Raw genomic sequence first — 17,600 nt, 5'->3', positions numbered from 1 at the left:
TAACAAAGCAAAAGCTTCTTTTTCACACTTCTCCAAAACTCCATTTCATATCCCTTAGGATTTGCTTTTTTCACCCGAAGGCATACGATGGTATATAGGTGGAAGTTCTGTTATGCCACCCTACTTTGGCAAGTTCTCCAACCCTGCTGCTTCATTAATGGGATGTATAAGGCCCTTCCCAATTAATATGTAGTCCAGAAACTGCTTCAAATAAAATGAAGATAACTCTCAGAATCAGAATTTGTTTTTCCACTGCTTCACAAAAAACCAAAGTGTCATCTGATTGTAGATGAGTTATCCGTCCCTTCAGTTTGGCTGTGTTTATCACGTTGCTCATACCTTTCATTGCTAATATAAACAAAAATGGAGAGATGGGATCACCCTGCCTTAAACCCCTTTGAGAAGGAAGAAAACCATTTGGAGTCCTATTGAATAAAACCGAAAAGCTCACTGTAATAATACAATGTTTGATCCACTTGATCCATTTTGTACCAACCCCATTTTTTGAAGCATATGAATGAAAATTCCTGTTTAGATGATCATATGCTTTCTGGATATCCAGTTTGCATATAATTTCTGGCTTTAGGCTTCTTTGTCTGCTCTCCACACACTCATTAGCAATTAAAATTGCATTCATGATCTGTTTCATTTTAATAAAAGCCTCGTGTCCACCAACCTATATATGACCTTATTTCATCTCTCTGCCAATAGTTTGGCTATGATAAACACCCCCCCCCCCCAAATCAAGCTGATGGGACCTGGGCCTTATCCCCTGCACAAGCTTTAATGCTCTACAAGGTTCCCTTTACTTTAAAAGGAGCTTCTAAGAGAGTGTTATCTTCTCCATCAATCATGGGACAGTTTCTCATATTGAGAGAAATTAGAAGGAGATGAAGAAAATTTGGGAATTTGTATCTGGATTATTCCCTCAAGCTAGTGGGATGAAATAGTATGACAGAGGATGTAAATAAGGAAGGAAACTAATAAGAATATAACACAATCCTCTAATTGCCTAATTACAGGGATTTGGGGATATTTCCATATCTACACTATCTAATTATACCATATTTAACACCCCATTCAAGCTGGAGCATATAAGTCATGCTCCTAGCTTGCCACAAATATAGCCACTTTTGAATCCTTGGAGTGATTTTTGTGAAAACATCTACCCGTTGATCTTTTAAGTTGACAAAACTTGTGGCTATGTATCCAGACTCAATCTTGTCTCGAATGAAGTGACAATCTATCTAAACCATATACGTTCACACATAGCCAATGCCATAACTCGATACTTTGCCTCTACGCTTCATTAAGCTACTGATTACGCTCAACTACACTTCATCCAATTCTAAGTGTAGGCGATTGCATTCTAGTATAAACGAACGAGGAGTTGGGGTAGATTCCACAAGGAGTGATACGATAGAGAATTCAATTGCGAAGTGAAAGACGTGTTCTAGTCGGTTGTAGGAATAGAATTTATCGAAACAATTAAAGTAAGTTGCAGGGGTTGACAACTAGTGTCCAATGGGGGATTAGTTTGTCAATTAACAACTACGTAAGCAGGGGAGTATTCAAGTAGAGAGGGATCCTTGGGATGTGATCGATTAAAAGCCAATGTCGTTGTACGGGTGACTACTATTTACTGAAAACCGTTGAATCTTAGTGGGTAGGCTAGAGTTTGGATGTAATAGCCATCTCTCGATCAACTATCACGATTCAAGTGAGTTCTCTCGAACCTCGACAAGCATAACAATTATGAACAGCCCAAAACCTCAATTAATCTACTCTCTCGAGCTATATTGGTAGGATCGAATTTAAGACTCACTTTCTCAAGCTGAAGCCACAATAACCCAATCACTACAATCATCAATTGATAACTATAATTCTAAAACCTCTTTCTCAAGCAAGCATAGAATACTAGGCTAGAACTGAATTTGCAACTACAATTCATGAATTAAAACTCAGTTATCAATCGAACTCACTTCAAATCGACAATTAAATCACTAATTACTAAGACCCATAAGCTAATTTGGACAATTAATCACATAATCACACCCCAAGAATGAGGGTTTTAGCCACACATTATTAGCAGGAAAATATTACCAACTATGTTCTCCATCAGCTGGTAACAAAATTCGAGTCTTCACAATGCTTGAAATCAACTTAAAATCAAAACCCAACTTAAAATTCTACTCAAAAACTCCAAAATCAGTGTTTGGGATCAAAAACTCAATTTAAGAACTCTTAAACACTCGGAACATTCGCTCAAAATTTCGGAACTCCTTTTCATCATTTAAAAATTCGCATTTATACTCTTCCAGATTTTCAGCTTTTGGACCGATTGGTGGAATTAGACGAGCATCGCCGACTAGGTCGCGATGCGCCAAGGGTCTTTCTTCATTGCCTTCTTGACGTGGCTCTTCACCATTCAACTTCTGTAACTTTAGGCGATCAAGATCCTTATCGTCGATGCATTCGGCGGTTCGCCGAAATGCCATTTCCATCGCCGAGTTGGCTTTTCCCAGGGCTGGCGCGCTGTAACTTTAGGCGAGCTGAAGTACCACTCGGCGAGTCGCCTAGTGGTTTTGGCGATCGTCAGCTTTTCTCTTCTTCAGCTTTTCCGCTCCTTTTTGCCCGGTAATGTCCTTGCCTTGCTCTTTTGCCTTCATAGCTGCAAATTAGCACATAAACATCAGTTTAGAGCATAAGATAGACATTGAGGACACTAAAACTATGAATATTACGCCCTAAATGAGTCGAAATCCCCGACTCATAAGTTACAACATCTTACTTTTTACTTTTTTAGGATATTTGATTGCCTCTAATTAGAGCATAGTAACCTGAAGTGGACCGCCTCTTACAAGGAGATCCGGCCCAATTTGCATCAAAATACCCAATAATGTGGGTGTCTCCCTTGTCTTCATATAGTAAACCCTGTCTTGGAGAACTTTTTGATATATCACAGTATGCGAATCATTGCATTCCAGTGACTCACAAGGTGATTGCAGAAACTGGCTAACTACACTAACATCAAATGCAATGTATGGTTGTGTGATCGTAAGGTAGTTGAGTTTGCCAACAAGTCTCTGATATCTGCTAGGATCTTTTAGAGGCTCCCCTTATCGTGCAAAAAGCTTAGTATTTGGATCCATGAGAGTGTCCACATGTTTGCAATCCAACATACAATGTCTTCCAAATTATTTTAGGTATATTTCCTTTGTGTAATAGCAATACATTGCCAGAGATTGTGCCACTTCCATGCCTAGAAAGTATTTTAGCTTGTCCAAATCTTTATTCTGAAAGTGACTTAAAAGGTAATGTTTGAGTTGAGAAATCTGTCATGATCATCACATGCGATAACAATATCATCAACATAAATAATTAAAAAGATACATTTGCCATGAGATGAATGCCTTTAAAATTTGGAGTGATCAACTTTTGTTTGGATCATTTCAAACTCTTGGACAACAACTCGAAAACGACCAAATCATGCTCTAGGAGAGTGGTTGAGACCATAAAGGGATTGGTGAAGTCTACATATTAGTCCAGACTCACCCTGAACAACAGATCCTGGTGGTTGCTCCATATAAACCACTTCAGCAAGTTCTCTATGAAGGAATGCATTTTTGATGTCTAGATGGAAAAAGGACATGATTGTGAATGAGAAATGTCTGGGTTGTTTCAATTACGGTTGGTTTCATAATGGGGCTGTTCACATGTTCTTTTGCTCAACAACTCCATTTTGTTGAGGAGTATGTGCATAAGAAGACAAGTGTAATATGCCTTGAGATTACATAAAAGAACAGAGAGAAGGGGAGAAATATTCTCAGCCATTATCACTGATTAACTTCTTAATGGAAATTACCAAAGTGATTGTGAATTTCAACACAAAACTTCTAAAAGATAGAGAACTCAACTCTATTATTCATTAAAAATAACCATGTGCAACGAGAATAAAATGATCAATAAAAGTCGCAAAATAATGAAAGCCTTAGGAAGGACTGCCACAATTTAGATGTCTGAATGAGCAATTTCAAACATAGAAGTGGCCCTATTATTGATACGCTTTGGGAAAGAGTGTCGGGGGGGTGCTTATGACTCATATTTGTTTACACTAGATAAACTGGGAACCATCTTCTGCAATATCAAGAGACTTGGATGACCCAATTGATTATGGATCAATCAGAGGAAGTAGCGCAAGTGATAGAAACATGTGGGTGTGGGATGGATATCAGGTACAATCCCTATGATTCATGTCCTTTTCCAATCATTTGTCTCGTACTCCGGCCTGCACAAGAACAAAATTATCAAAAAAGGTTAAAACACATTTAATGCTTTTGGTAAATTTGATAATGGAAATAAGATTATATAGACATCCAGGTGCAAAAAAGTATGGAATGCAGAGGGTAAGCTATACCTATCCCTTTTACTATAATCTTTGATCAGTTAGTCTTAGTAACAGTAGAAAGAATAGAAGGGGAAGTAAGAGTAGGGAGAGTATTTTTGTTACCAAAAATATGGTCAGAAGCACCAAAATCAAGAATCTATTGTTCCTGAGATGAAGACTCTGCGACATAAGCAAAAGAATCACTAGGTTTCATTGTGCAAGCAACTTATGAAGTTGATGACTGTTGTCTTGATGCTTGGTACTGAAGATAGTCATTATAGTTTGCTCTAGTTGAAGTGATAGATTGAGATGATTCATCCCTGACATCAGGTGTGGGAAAACTACCAGCTCCATTATGAACCACATTTGTTATATGTCGAGGGCGATCATTACTGTGTGGAGGCTTACCATGAAGAAGCCTACATTGTTCTCCTTACATCCCCTCCCTCATTACAATGAGTGTAATGTAAGAGGAGAAGTCGCCATTCCTCTCTTACATATCCCTTACTACAATGACTGCTATATTTATTGTTCCTCCGTTTCCCTTTCCTATATCCACCTTGAAAATTGTTAGTTTGAGCAACCATGATAGATGCATCATAGGAATTTACCTCTGGTGGTGCAGATGTGATGCACAATAGTCTGGAAAATACTTCTTCCAAGGTAAGACCAGATAGACTAGAAAGGATCTAGTCACGAACTGAGGTGAGATCTTCTCTCAACCCAATCATAGCCAAAACCATAAAAAACCTGTTGCTTTGTGTATCCTGATCATCCATTTTGTCAGTAAAAGGCATAAGAGAAACAAATTTATATTTCAAGGATTCTACCTGACCCAAATAACTTGCCATGTCTTCTTGATTATGTTGTAGATGAACAATATCTGACACAACTTTGTAAATGAGTTGTATGTCATTTGTGTACAAAGTTGACTTTGTTCCACTTTGCAACAAGTACTACAAGACTGAAACAAATTTAACAATTTAGGATCAATTGAATTTCATAGAAGACTACACAATTATGCATCATTTTTAATCCAAGTCAGCCTTTTAGTTGATGCCATGTCACTAGAATTTTTTATCAAGTGATCATCATATTCTTGACCTATAATCATAATTCTACAAAGTAGCTTAGGAAGAATAATTGCCACTATGATCTAGTTTTGTTGTAGTAATTGTAGGTGATAGTTTGGAAGAGAGTTGGCCTTCCAATATTCTGAATTCCATTGTTTCGGACATGATTTATCACCAAAAGATATAGAAACCAGTAGTAACAAAACAGAAAAAATCTGGCAAATATAAACTCTTTTTTTTTGTTTCTTCGATTCAGTTTTAAAGACTGAATTGCTTCAGGACTTGTGCCTGGGAGCATTTCCTTTCCCTCTCGTTGATCACTTGAACTGCTTTATGAGATGGGACCGGGACCAATTGAGCTTTTATGATCTTACTGGTTTCCTTAACTATTTAAGTGTTAAGAACCTCATGGTTTTCCAATACTCTTCACAGGATGCTCATGAAGAATCAAAGGCTGTCACGAAAGCTACTGCTATGAAAGGTAATCCATTTTCTTGTGGTTATGCTGCTGTGGCATGTGCTGGAAAAAAATGATTTGCATGACTGATATGTTATTTTCTTGTACATAGTAGATGCCCTATAAGCTAGTTCAGCTAAGGGTTGAGTAAGAAACCTTTAATATGATCACTGAGTTATATGACAAATATTTTTCCACTTGATAGTTGAATAGTTATGGATGGTTTAGTTTATAAAGGAGGAAATGGGTGAAGAAAACAATCCTCCAAAGATCTCTGTTGTTATTTTAAGATATCTAGATATAAAGATCTGTTCTAAAACGACATTAAACTAAAAACAATTTTATGAAGGGCTACAAAACCAATTAACCACCCTTCCTTTTGTTTTTTAGATAGGAAAAAACAAAGATAATAAAATACATGTTAATGAATCTTGGCCTAACTCAACCCCAAAAGCTAGATTATGAGGGGAGGGTTGCGCAAGGTTATATAAAGAGACCTCCCATAACTAAATCAGCCAATGTGGAACTCAACACCCTCCACACGTGACACACTAAGCAACAAATGCTACTTGTGGAGATGTCTGCTTACTTGCGTGATTCCGAAGAGACTCATTATATTCCTTTATAGCAATAGGATCATAACTAGGTGGTGGACCATGCAAAATATGATATATGTCACGAGTGTGTCCAAGTTTATGACAATTACTACACTTGGATCGAGATCTACCAAAACGACTTCCTCCTCTTCGATTCTCCATAGGCTGATATGTTCGCTTGTCTATGGTTTGAGTTGTGAGAACAGAGGAGTCAATGGTGGATGATGAAACTACTTTGTGACTCGGAGGCGCAACAAGACGAAGTAGACGAGAGAATAATTCATCAATTGTAGGAATTGTAGGACTAGCTAAAATCTTATCACGTATGATTCAGGAGGAAGTCCAGCGAAACAAGGTCTGTCTGTGCTCTTGTTGTTTTTCTACGTTCGTAGTGACTGACATCAACCTCTCAAATTCCTCCATGCCGCCTGTACTTGTCATAAGTATTTAGACATATCGGATTCTTGTTTCTTTAAGTTAGTCATGCGAGAGATCACATCATAGAACCGAGATATGTCATTAGTGTATAAAGCACGAGCCTTTTCTCAAACTGAATAGCATGTCTTGAATGGGCGAAACAAGGGCATCAACTTGGAATTAATAGATTGTCATATGAGACTACATAATTGAGTATCAACCTTCTCCCATTGTGCTATGCTTTTGCATGTTCCTCACTAGCATTTGTCATTTCATCTACCACACAAGCATTGGTTCTTAAATGGTCTTGGACACCTTGACCCTTGCACCACAACTCAACCGAGGAAGCCCAAGCTAAATAGTTTGAGCTTCCCATTAATGATTTTGAAGTAATCATAGGGCTTGAACTTCCACTTTTGGGGCCAAAAATATCAATCCCGAAAGACAACTTGTAAAAATCAGGCAAAAAAAAATGTTTCTATCGCCGGAAAATCAGATCTGCCACTGGAAAGTGGACAGAAATCAAAGGATTTTTTTTATATATGTAGGGTCAGAATTACGAGGCGACCCCGACTGGAAAAACAATATGCTGAAAAAAGGGACGGAAACAGCCTAAAATTTCCGGAAAAGTGGTTGGAATCGGCGGAATCTTGAAAAAAAAAACAGATCTGATTGCCCAAAAATGGTCGGAATCAGGAAATAATTGTATGGGTAGCCTCAGAAGGGAGAGCCGATACAAATGGAAAAAGAAAAACTGCCGAAAAGTTGCCGGAACTGACCTCACGCGCCGGCGCGTGGTCAAATCTCGTCGGAAAATTCCCACCTCTGATCGGTGCGTGAGGTGCTATTTTCCGGTGGGTCTGACTGGGGTTTTGTCGTCGGAGAGTGAGGGACCCAGTGGTAGTGTTGGTTTTCCCACAACGCTAGCGGAAAGTGATGATGACAAAATTCAATTTCGACCGTCACCGGAAATTTCTGTAAAGGTTTCTCACCATTGCTCTGATACCATGTGAGAAATAAAGGAGAAAATATTATTGAAATTGTGTGTCTACATGAAGACCCTATTTATAGACGCTATATTAAACTCCTTTCTAAATAGGATTCCTATTCCTATTGTAATTCCTATTCCTATTCTAAATAGGATTGTAATACTTAATTCTATTCTAACAACTTTTATGGCTGTCAACAAATTACACGGTGACGATATTTTCTGTCAAAGGTCACTTGTAAATCCATAACGATTACTTTCTCTGCTGGTCTTATACCATGTAGGGAATAAGAGAGGCTGGAGAAAAAAATTGAGAGAATTTGTGAAAGAAGATGTATGACATTTGCGTCTTTTATGTTCACGGCTCACGCTCTACAATGCACTTCTATTACATTTTTCGATGGGGAACACTTGCATAAACTTCTATATATTACATGTAAGTCCTATCTATTTACACAATTTGTGATTAGTGCTTGATTCTAATTATAGGAACCTTATTAGCAATTTCAATGAGTGATGAAAGATATAGGTGCAGTTTCATGTTGAGTAATCATCTTTCTTTGCTTTTTGTTTCATGTTCACAATGGGTTTATAACTATTTTTAACTCATTTTAAGTAGATGTTTCTAAGCGATGAGATTGTAAATGCAGCAATTAAGCAGCGAATGGAAAAAGATGTTGACGAAGTTAGCAAAGTAGCTCGATTCATCAAATTAAAGATTGAGGAACTTGACAAAGAAGTGAGTAACATTAAATGCTTTCATCTCTTAGTTCTGGTACTTCTGTGTTTCTTTTGGTTACAATCTATTTTTCCTATATTGTAGAGTCTGTCCAATAGAAGCAAACCAGGGTGTGGTAAAGGATCAGCTGTTGACAGATCAAGAACCGCAACAACAGTGTAATTTTGAGTGCTTACATCTCTTTTGTTTACTCAATATTTGTTTCTTTTTTGATATGGTCACACCTCGGTGTTATTTTGACATTCGTGGGTGGGTGGGTATCTCTGAATAACTTCTTTTAATGGATGCACAAACTGACTGCTGGCACAAAACAATATATTGGCACATACAGTGGATAAGTTTGAGGGTAGGTCTAGGGTATCTCCGTGCATTTGCTAGTATGACTGTATACTATGTTCTCTTGTCGTACAGTTATGGCATACTACTTAGAGTCGAATTGCTATATTACTACCTTTTACACAAATTGATGTTGTTTCTGTAGTTCTTCTTAGCAGCATATTTATTGTTGGCTTCTGCCTTGTTAAGATCGCATATCTGAATTATATGAACATAATCTTCTGACTCGTACTACAAAAGTAATTACCAATTTATATGCTCATTAAGCACAATTTTTAGTTCTTAAATGCACAGTTCCTAGAGGGTTCCAAACCTAGCCTTCCAATATGAGTGCGAGTCAAGCAAGCCTGAATCCATCCAATGAATGAAATGACAACATATGAAGTCAGTATCTTCCAGTTTGTCATAATACTTAATGTGTCAGAAAAATGAAGCACAATAGTTATGCCTTTTCTCAGGCTTCTCTTCTTTTCCAACAATTCAGATTCTCTACTACTTGTCTTATTACATGTGGTCAACGAGTGAACTCAGCCTATTATCTTTAATTGCAGTTCCTTGAAAAAGAAATTCAAAGATAAAATGTCCGAGTTTCAGGTATGCCAGCTACATTAATAATAGTTCTTTCTCTTCTAATTTTTTCTTGCTTTTTAGGTTTAGTTGATAATTTTTTTACAGACACTACGAGAAAACATCCACAAAGAATATCGTGAGGTTGTTGAAAGGCGTGTTTATACAGGTATTAAGAACAACTGGATTTGAGATTCTGCATCGATTACTTAGAATTTTTATCCAATTGTAACTATTTGCTTTTGGTGTGTATGACAGTGACGGGCAATCGAGCTGATGAAGAGGTGAAGTTATGTAGTGTTGTTGAATTCTTGAAAATGTCAGTTTTCTGTGCACATGTTCTAATGTTTCCCTGTATTTTCTGCTCCATGCAGACAATTGATCGGTTGATAGAAACTGGGGACAGTGAGCAGATATTCCAGAAAGCTATCCGGGAACAAGGGCGAGGGCAGGTATGCTCCTGCTCGGCTGTTTGTGCTATCTTTTTCTGTCAGTAGCTTCACAGTGGTGTCGTAGTAATAGTTCATGCTGTCCTGCTCAGCTGTTTATCCTATCCTTTTTATTCAGTAGCTTCACAGTGGTGTCCTAGTGAAGTCCACATATGACGAAGGGTCATTATATCATGCTTTAACTTACATTCCAAATGCATTGGGTCATGGTGGTTATGCTTGTAAAGCTGACCAATTAGGTTTCTATTTAAACTTCCTGGTTTATTTATGGTCAACAGGACCATCTAGTGCTGTTTGAATTCTGTTCTTTTACTATAATTGGATATTTAAGTAGGGTTTTCATGAATAATACCTTGAAGGACCTGATATTCTCATTCTCTCTGTCCCCTCCCACCAATTATTACCATGTCAGCAGTTTATTGATACAGGGATAGCTCATCTTTGCACAGGTTTAGCGAGAAGGAAAAAGGTTGAGCTAATCAGTAGATAGGACTAAGGAATAATATTGTGTTTGGTTGTAACGGAATCAATAGCTTCCCAACGGAAGCCTCTTGCCGCTAAGTTAAGCAGCCATAGTATTTTCGTACCAATCATGTATTCATATAAATCATTTCCTTACCATTATATCCTTACTTATAACTCTCACACCGCTGGTGTCTTATGTTCTCTATTCCATTTATACTTTGGCTCTCTCGAATTCGATTCCTTCATCTCTCCCTGTGAAAACAAAAGAGAAGAAAATGGTTCATTCTCATCTGATGGAACTATCATAAAGTAAGACACTCATCCAAAAAGGCTAAAAGATAGGATGCATGATTTGACTCGGTAGAATAAGAAACCAAGGAATGGATTTCCAAATTGTTGTAGCAACTTTTACTCTCAATCCTTTCACAAAATTTCTAAGCCGGATGATTTCCTAGCTGATAAAGGTCTCTTTAAATCTCAGGCCCAGTGCCATGTGCTTGAAGTAGTATAGCAGCAAATTACTTATTATAAACAGTAATGTAACGCGTCATACTCGCACAATGTTTTCTCCTACATATATGTTAAACTGTTGCTGGGCAAAAGATGTTGAGAGTTAGGCAATTAATTCGAACTACATGGGGCAGATATCAGTGAGAGGGAGTTATTTGGTTGGTCATTGATGATATTTCAAAATATAGCATTATTTTGGTACTAAATCACATTTTGGCCACCAATCTTTCACAGTCAATAGTTACTGTAAGCAGTTACTCGATCTTGCTGGATGTTTTCTTTCGTTTGCCCTCCTCATTTTTCTTCTGCATAAATTTATGCAAACTTTGGCCTTTTCCCTCTGGCTCTGTTATGTTAGTTTCACTAACCACGGCACTAATGTACCTATTGAATTATAGTAATTAGTTCCATCATCACTGGTTCTCTATGTTACTTTTTTGCAGATAATCGATACGCTAGCGGAAATTCAAGAACGCCATGATGCAGTCAGAGAGCTAGAGAGGAAACTTCTTGAGTTGCAACAGGTATAACACGTATCCCTATGATGAGGGACAACATAACAGCAAAAATCACAGATTCCTAATTGTCAACTAAGTGGAGAGAGAGGGGACAAGGAATGCAGAAAAAATAGAAGAAAAATTGGATTATATTCTTGTTCTGTTCTGTTGAATATATAATTAAATAAATAAAAATATTCCATCTAAAATAACGTAAATTATTAATGAGATGTCACACAATTCAACATGGTTTCAGAATAGATGGAGGTCCTAGGTTAAGTCTCACCGCAACCCATTATTGTTAGGAATTTCCTCAAGTTCAACTCATAAAAAAGAATCAACCTGTAGGTGAAGGGCGCATGCTGAAGATATGATTAAGTAAATAAAAGTGTGTGATTATATATATATATATATATATATATATATATAACATGGGCATGTCGAAGATATTATTAAGTAAATAAAAGAGTGTGTGTCTCTCTCTATAATTATATATATTTATTTTATATCTTCTAATATGGACTAAACATGAGCACAGAGTGCTGAGTGCTGATCGTATGGACTCTCTCACTCCGAGCGTATGTTTCCGAGATATATATGCTCAAGATAATGTCAGTTGGTTTAAACATACACCCGATGAAATAAAATCACAGAAAGGATGGAGTTTTTAAATTTTTTCTCCTTTTTCCAATGGAAGGTGAGACATTGTGGGAAGTGATGATGCCATTATGGAATTAGTTCCTGAAAAAAGACGAAGAAAAACAGGCAGTGATATCCGGTTTAAAATTGACTACTATCTTCGATGCAGATATTCTTGGACATGGCAGTGTTAGTTGATGCTCAAGGGGACATGCTTGATAATATAGAATCACAGGTAATTTCATTATCTGTGTGACCCCTATGCTGATATGGGTACTTTCTTGTTTCTTTGTTGTCTTGCATTTTTTATTGTCTCTATCGTTATGTTTCATTTCCTCATTGTTTGACATGCCAATTGAAATTTATTACCTACCCCTAGCCTGGTACCTTTTCTTTCCTCTTTCCTCTTGTGCATATTTAAATATTCTCCATCTTTATATTTTATTTTCCCATTGCTTGACAATCCAATTGAAATTCATTATATTTGTATGAATCCGACCCTCATACCTACTCTTTTTTTATTTATTTTTGTTGGGAAATATTCTGTGTTTATATTTTCTTGTTAGAAGGCTCAAATATGCGATCAAGCTTTGAGAAAACTCATTTATGTCACCCCGTTAATTGTTGGGATCAATCATGCCGTTACTATTACAAAAAAGGTCCATTCGTGCTATTATGTTTTGATGATCAGATTTGATGGTTCTGTACAACTATTTTTTTCACGTGGGCTCTTATTAGAGGTCCACGTCACCAAAATTAAACTGGTCAAAAAAAGTTCAAATATGTAATTTAACTTTGAGAAAAAAGATTCATCTACACCATTTGTTAATAACTTTGGGTTCGACCATGCCACCATCATTACAGAATGAACCCATTCATCCTACTTTTTAACAGTCAGGTTTGATGGTTTTACAAAATCGTTTTTTTTTAATCTGGCCTCTTATTAAAAGTCCACGTGCCAAAATTAAATCGACCTAATTTAATGAAATTTGAATTTTAAACCTGATCCATTATCACCATACACGACTTACCCTAACCCATTTCCCTTTTATTTCTCCCTCAGACCCTTAGATCGACAATTGGCAAGAAACTGCCAGATGAATTCATCATTATACATAGTAGAAGAAAAACTGGGTTCAAAATATTAATTATATAATATAATACTAAGCAAACAAGAAATTGACACTGAATTATGCTAGAAATGGTAGGGGAATAAGAAGCAAAAAAAAAGAAACTAACTTTACTACTACCCAAGTGAAATTATGGAGTTCAAGATCGAACCCATGAGTGTAATCGCAATTAGAACCCCATAAAATCTCTTTGGAACTCCATACAGTAAGAAAATAAACTAGGAAAAAAAAAACTTACGGTAGCCAATGAAGAAGTGATGTAATCAAGAAAAATGGGGTTCTATTTTGGAATAGTGAGAGAAGAGTGATAGAGCTTTGTGTTAGGAAATTGAAAGATTAGGGCTTGTAAGCATTGGATTTTTAAAGCTTTTGTAAGGGAGTCAAACATTAAAAAGGGGGTTTGGAGGAGAAAGAAAAGGAAAATGGGTTAGGGTGGGTAGGTGATCACCCCCAAAACTTGCCCTATAGAGGATAAGCGGTCGTTGCAAATATAATATAGCTTTCTTTGTGACCGGAGTCGATCCCACAAAGACCTATCAAAGCTTTCTTTTGTATCGCTAAGAATAATTTAGTAATCAATTTCTCAAGGTTTAATATTTTGATTCTTTTCATTATTAATTTAAATAAGAACTAAGACAAATATAAATAATTAAGCACATAAGTAATGTATGATTTTCTTTTAGAGGAAAGCTAGGTTGATGATTTCACTGTCCGAATCTTTGTTGCTCGAACTCTTCAAAAATGCCAACAGGTGTGTCAGATTCGCCAAAAGTAGTGTATTTTTGGAGAATCCGAGACGGGTGCAGCATCAAAAGTGAGAGTCCGCACAACTAAGATCGGAATAACTTAGAATATGCACATTATAATCTTGTCGAGTTATTCTCTATCGACCATGAACCTTTAGTCACTATAATTGTTTCTCAGCGTATAATAGTGATTTTTTAGAGCTATTCTCTCGAATGAACTCTAGCTAACCGATTACTCTATTCAGATAGATCGCACCAAAGTTGTTATCTCTAACTTCCACTTTTAAATCTCGGTCATAAATCTCTTAATAACTCAAAGTGGTGTTCAACTTAAAAACCTAATCTCACAGTCTCTCTCTAGAAAATAAAATACCACAACACTATTTATTGAGGGCCCTTCAATTGGCTACAATAAAATATAGTCGAATAAATAGAGATAAAGTAAAACGACTTGATTATAGTAAAACAGAATCACTAGTTCATCCAATAATGGGTTCTATCAATCATCCTGGAAAATAATCTAGCTACTCATAGTAGAGTTTAAGAACATAGCATAGATTGCCATAACGAACTAGTAAAAGAGTAGAAGAGAATGAAACTCTATGTTGAATTCCAAGTTATCAGCTATTCTCCTTCTTGCCTCTCAAAAGCTGCGTAACACCTTGAATATCGAGTTAATACTCTATTTATACTGCACATATTTAATCTGTGGATGAAAATAACCTTCGGCCAAAATAATTAGACCCCGTCACATTTTTGTCGTACGCTTTGCGGGCCAGATAGCATGGCCGCTCCGCACACGGCCAATGTTCAGGAGCTACATTTGTTTGCTCTTCAATGTCCGTTTCTACTAGCAGAGCGGGCCTGGTAGCGTGGTCGATCAGTGCACGGCCAAAGTTCAGGAGTTGCATTTGTTTGCTATTCAATGTTCCTTTTCAACTAGTGCGGAGCGGGCTTGGTTGCGTGGCCGCTCCGCGCACAGCCAATTGTTGTGTTCTTCAACTTTTTCTTCATTTTTCAAAGACCTTTAGCTCAATGACTCTCGGATGTGATCTCGATCATTCCAATGGACTTATATTTAGATGTTAAAGGTCTATAATAAATCTATATTTGCTCCAAATATGCATATTAGCTCTTACAAATCTCTTATCCAAAGAAACACACGTAAGAAGCACATAACAATAATAATAATGATCAAGTGAAGACAAAAGAAAACATATGAGACCTTTACAATGATTAAATGTATGTATTTTATGCCGAATATTAGTCGGGTATGGTGTTAATGAATTGGATTTTAATTCCGAATTTAACTGTTGTGGCATGGTTGAACCCAACTATTAACGAATGACATAAATGAACCTTTTTTCAAAGTTGGATGTCATATTTGAATTTTTTTTTACCAGTTTAATTTAGTGATGTGGACCTCTAATAAGAGGCCATGTGGAAAAAATGGTTTTGCAAAACCACAAAACCTGACCGTTCAAAAATAATGGCACGAATAGGCCCTTTTTGTGACGGCAGTGTCATGATTGACTCCAATTATTAATGGAGGACATACATGAGGGTTTTTCAAAGTTCGATGGCATATTTGAGTTTTTTTCTTATTTTCTTTCATCATTGCTTGACAATCCAATTTTCAGGTTTCAGCTGCAGTTGACCATGTGCAATCAGGGAATACTGCTCTACAAAAGGCAAAGAGTTTACAAAGGAATTCAAGAAAATGGATGTGCATTGCCATCATCATCCTTCTGATAATCGTTGCAGTCATAGTTGTTGGCGTGCTCAAGCCATGGAACAGCAACAAGGGTGCTTGAATTTTTCACCCTGATAAAGCGATGTATAAAATACAACTGCAAGTTACTGAGTTCTATCTCTGCAAACACTTGGTCAATTACAGCCTTCCTTAGTTGTGTACTTGTGGAACCTAAAACTGTCTACTTCAAACTTTGAGTTTGAAACTGTCACTGAGATGTATTATTTTAATTATTTACAAATCTGTTTCTTTTTCTTCTTTATTTGGGGGTTAGTGTAACGTCAGTGCATACTATAACTCATTTTACTGTAGCTAAGATGAGTTGCATGTTGGTTGTACTGTTCTACCAGTGGCATGGCAAGTGATTGTGTTTGCTTTTGGTGGTGATGATCACACTGTAAACTCCAACAAGGTTACGATATTCATGGTATGGTCTTTCATGTCGAATTAGTTCGTCTATTATTTACAATATTTGTTCTATTCCATGTAGTCAATGTGTCTAATTCTTAGTACGGATTTCTCCTATTTCGCGGTGGTCTTCAATTTTTGTCCTCAAATATGATGTTCTTTATTTTACTACTACTGCTCATTTAATGATAATTTGTGGACTAAAGTACTTTATCTATGATCTAATTTTGCTCAGTATAATTTTAGAGAACTTTTGCTTTGTCCGACCAAGTTTTGTAGGAATTGAGTTATCCGACATAAGTTGTGTAGTATCTAATTCATTCGACATAAGTTTAAAGAGTGTTTGCCCCATTTGACATAAGTACTGTCTAATTCTTATATTCTGAAATTGAACTTTTTGTCTCACTCGACATAAGTTCTGTAGGAATTAAGTTATGTATCTTATGGCATAACTTGTGGTTTTCGAAATTGAACTTCTGCCTCACTCTACAAATGTTCTGTAGGAATTAAGTTATGTATTCTACGACATCACTTATGGGTTTTGAACTAAGCTTTTGCCTTGATTTGTAGGAATTAAGTTATGCCTCTTCCAATATAATTTTTGGATTCTGAAATTAAACTTTTGCCTTGCTCGACATAAATTTGGTAGGAATTAAGTTATGCCTTTTTTATAACATAGCTTATGGGTTATGAATTGAACTTTTACCTCGATCTGCATAAATTTTGAAGGAGTGAAAAGGAATAACCTGTGTTATATTATACTATACGAAAAATTTCAAGCAAAATATATTTATTAATTTGATGTTGGGTAATTATAATTACTTTTTCTGTTACTTAAAATGCTGAAGGGCAAAAATTATAGAATACATATTTGAGGGTCAAAAATTAAAATCATTTCAAATTAGCGGCATTTGTGCAAATGACCCCTCTTACAGCAGCTGATGTAATGATCCGGCCCCGAAAGGTTATTTTTGATAATTTTGAATAGTCATTTAACTATAGTTAATTAATTTGCGGGTAATTTGGTTATTGTTAAAAATAATGGGCCAAGCCTGAAATATTAAAATAGGTTAGTATGAAATTATTATTGTTAATACATAGTTAATTTTATAAAAAAGATAAAAATAAAGAGGAGCAGAAAACTAACCTGTGTGCGGCGTGAACACGGATCAACAGAGGGCAAACTGCTTCACGTAAGGAAAATTCAACTGATGCTTTCAAATTCTGCCTGCATTAATTGCTTTGCTATCCTTTCAGTAATTGCTGCACCTATATATAAATATATAATAATATTATATTTCTATTTGGTTATATATAGAACGATAATTAGTGGTTGCCATTTTGGCTCTTAAAAGCTAAACAGCAAATCTATTTATGGGTTGTAAATTTTGATAATTCTAGAATAACTTGTGATTGGGTAATTTGAGTGTAAATTGTGGGACG

The 17,600-nt window shown here is 36.4% G+C and overlaps 1 protein-coding gene across 2 annotated transcripts in view; it reads left to right on the top strand.

Annotated features, from left to right (window-relative positions):
* The window catches only part of LOC102589318 (syntaxin-132-like), a 31,460-nt gene extending 15,264 nt beyond the window's left edge, over positions 1-16,196 (top strand). Inside the window, exons 4-13 of one of the 2 annotated variants that reach the window (XM_006346487.2) lie at positions 5,893-5,941; positions 8,569-8,657; positions 8,742-8,815; positions 9,545-9,587; positions 9,669-9,729; positions 9,819-9,844; positions 9,935-10,012; positions 11,428-11,508; positions 12,290-12,355; positions 15,637-16,196. In XM_006346487.2, coding sequence (XP_006346549.1) covers positions 5,893-5,941; positions 8,569-8,657; positions 8,742-8,815; positions 9,545-9,587; positions 9,669-9,729; positions 9,819-9,844; positions 9,935-10,012; positions 11,428-11,508; positions 12,290-12,355; positions 15,637-15,810 — 741 coding nt within the window. In that variant the 3' untranslated portion in view covers positions 15,811-16,196. Of the gene's footprint in view, positions 1-5,892; positions 5,942-8,239; positions 8,355-8,568; positions 8,658-8,741; positions 8,816-9,544; positions 9,588-9,668; positions 9,730-9,818; positions 9,845-9,934; positions 10,013-11,427; positions 11,509-12,289; positions 12,356-15,636 lie in introns of those variants that run through there. The other variant, XM_015308328.1, reaches the window with a different exon arrangement.
* Positions 16,197-17,600: the final 1,404 nt, after the last annotated feature.

This window comes from Solanum tuberosum, unplaced genomic scaffold (assembly GCF_000226075.1).
Source record: "Solanum tuberosum cultivar DM 1-3 516 R44 unplaced genomic scaffold, SolTub_3.0 scf00077, whole genome shotgun sequence".
Taxonomy (NCBI): domain Eukaryota; kingdom Viridiplantae; phylum Streptophyta; class Magnoliopsida; order Solanales; family Solanaceae; genus Solanum; species Solanum tuberosum.
This window is presented reverse-complemented; position numbering and strand designations above follow the sequence as displayed.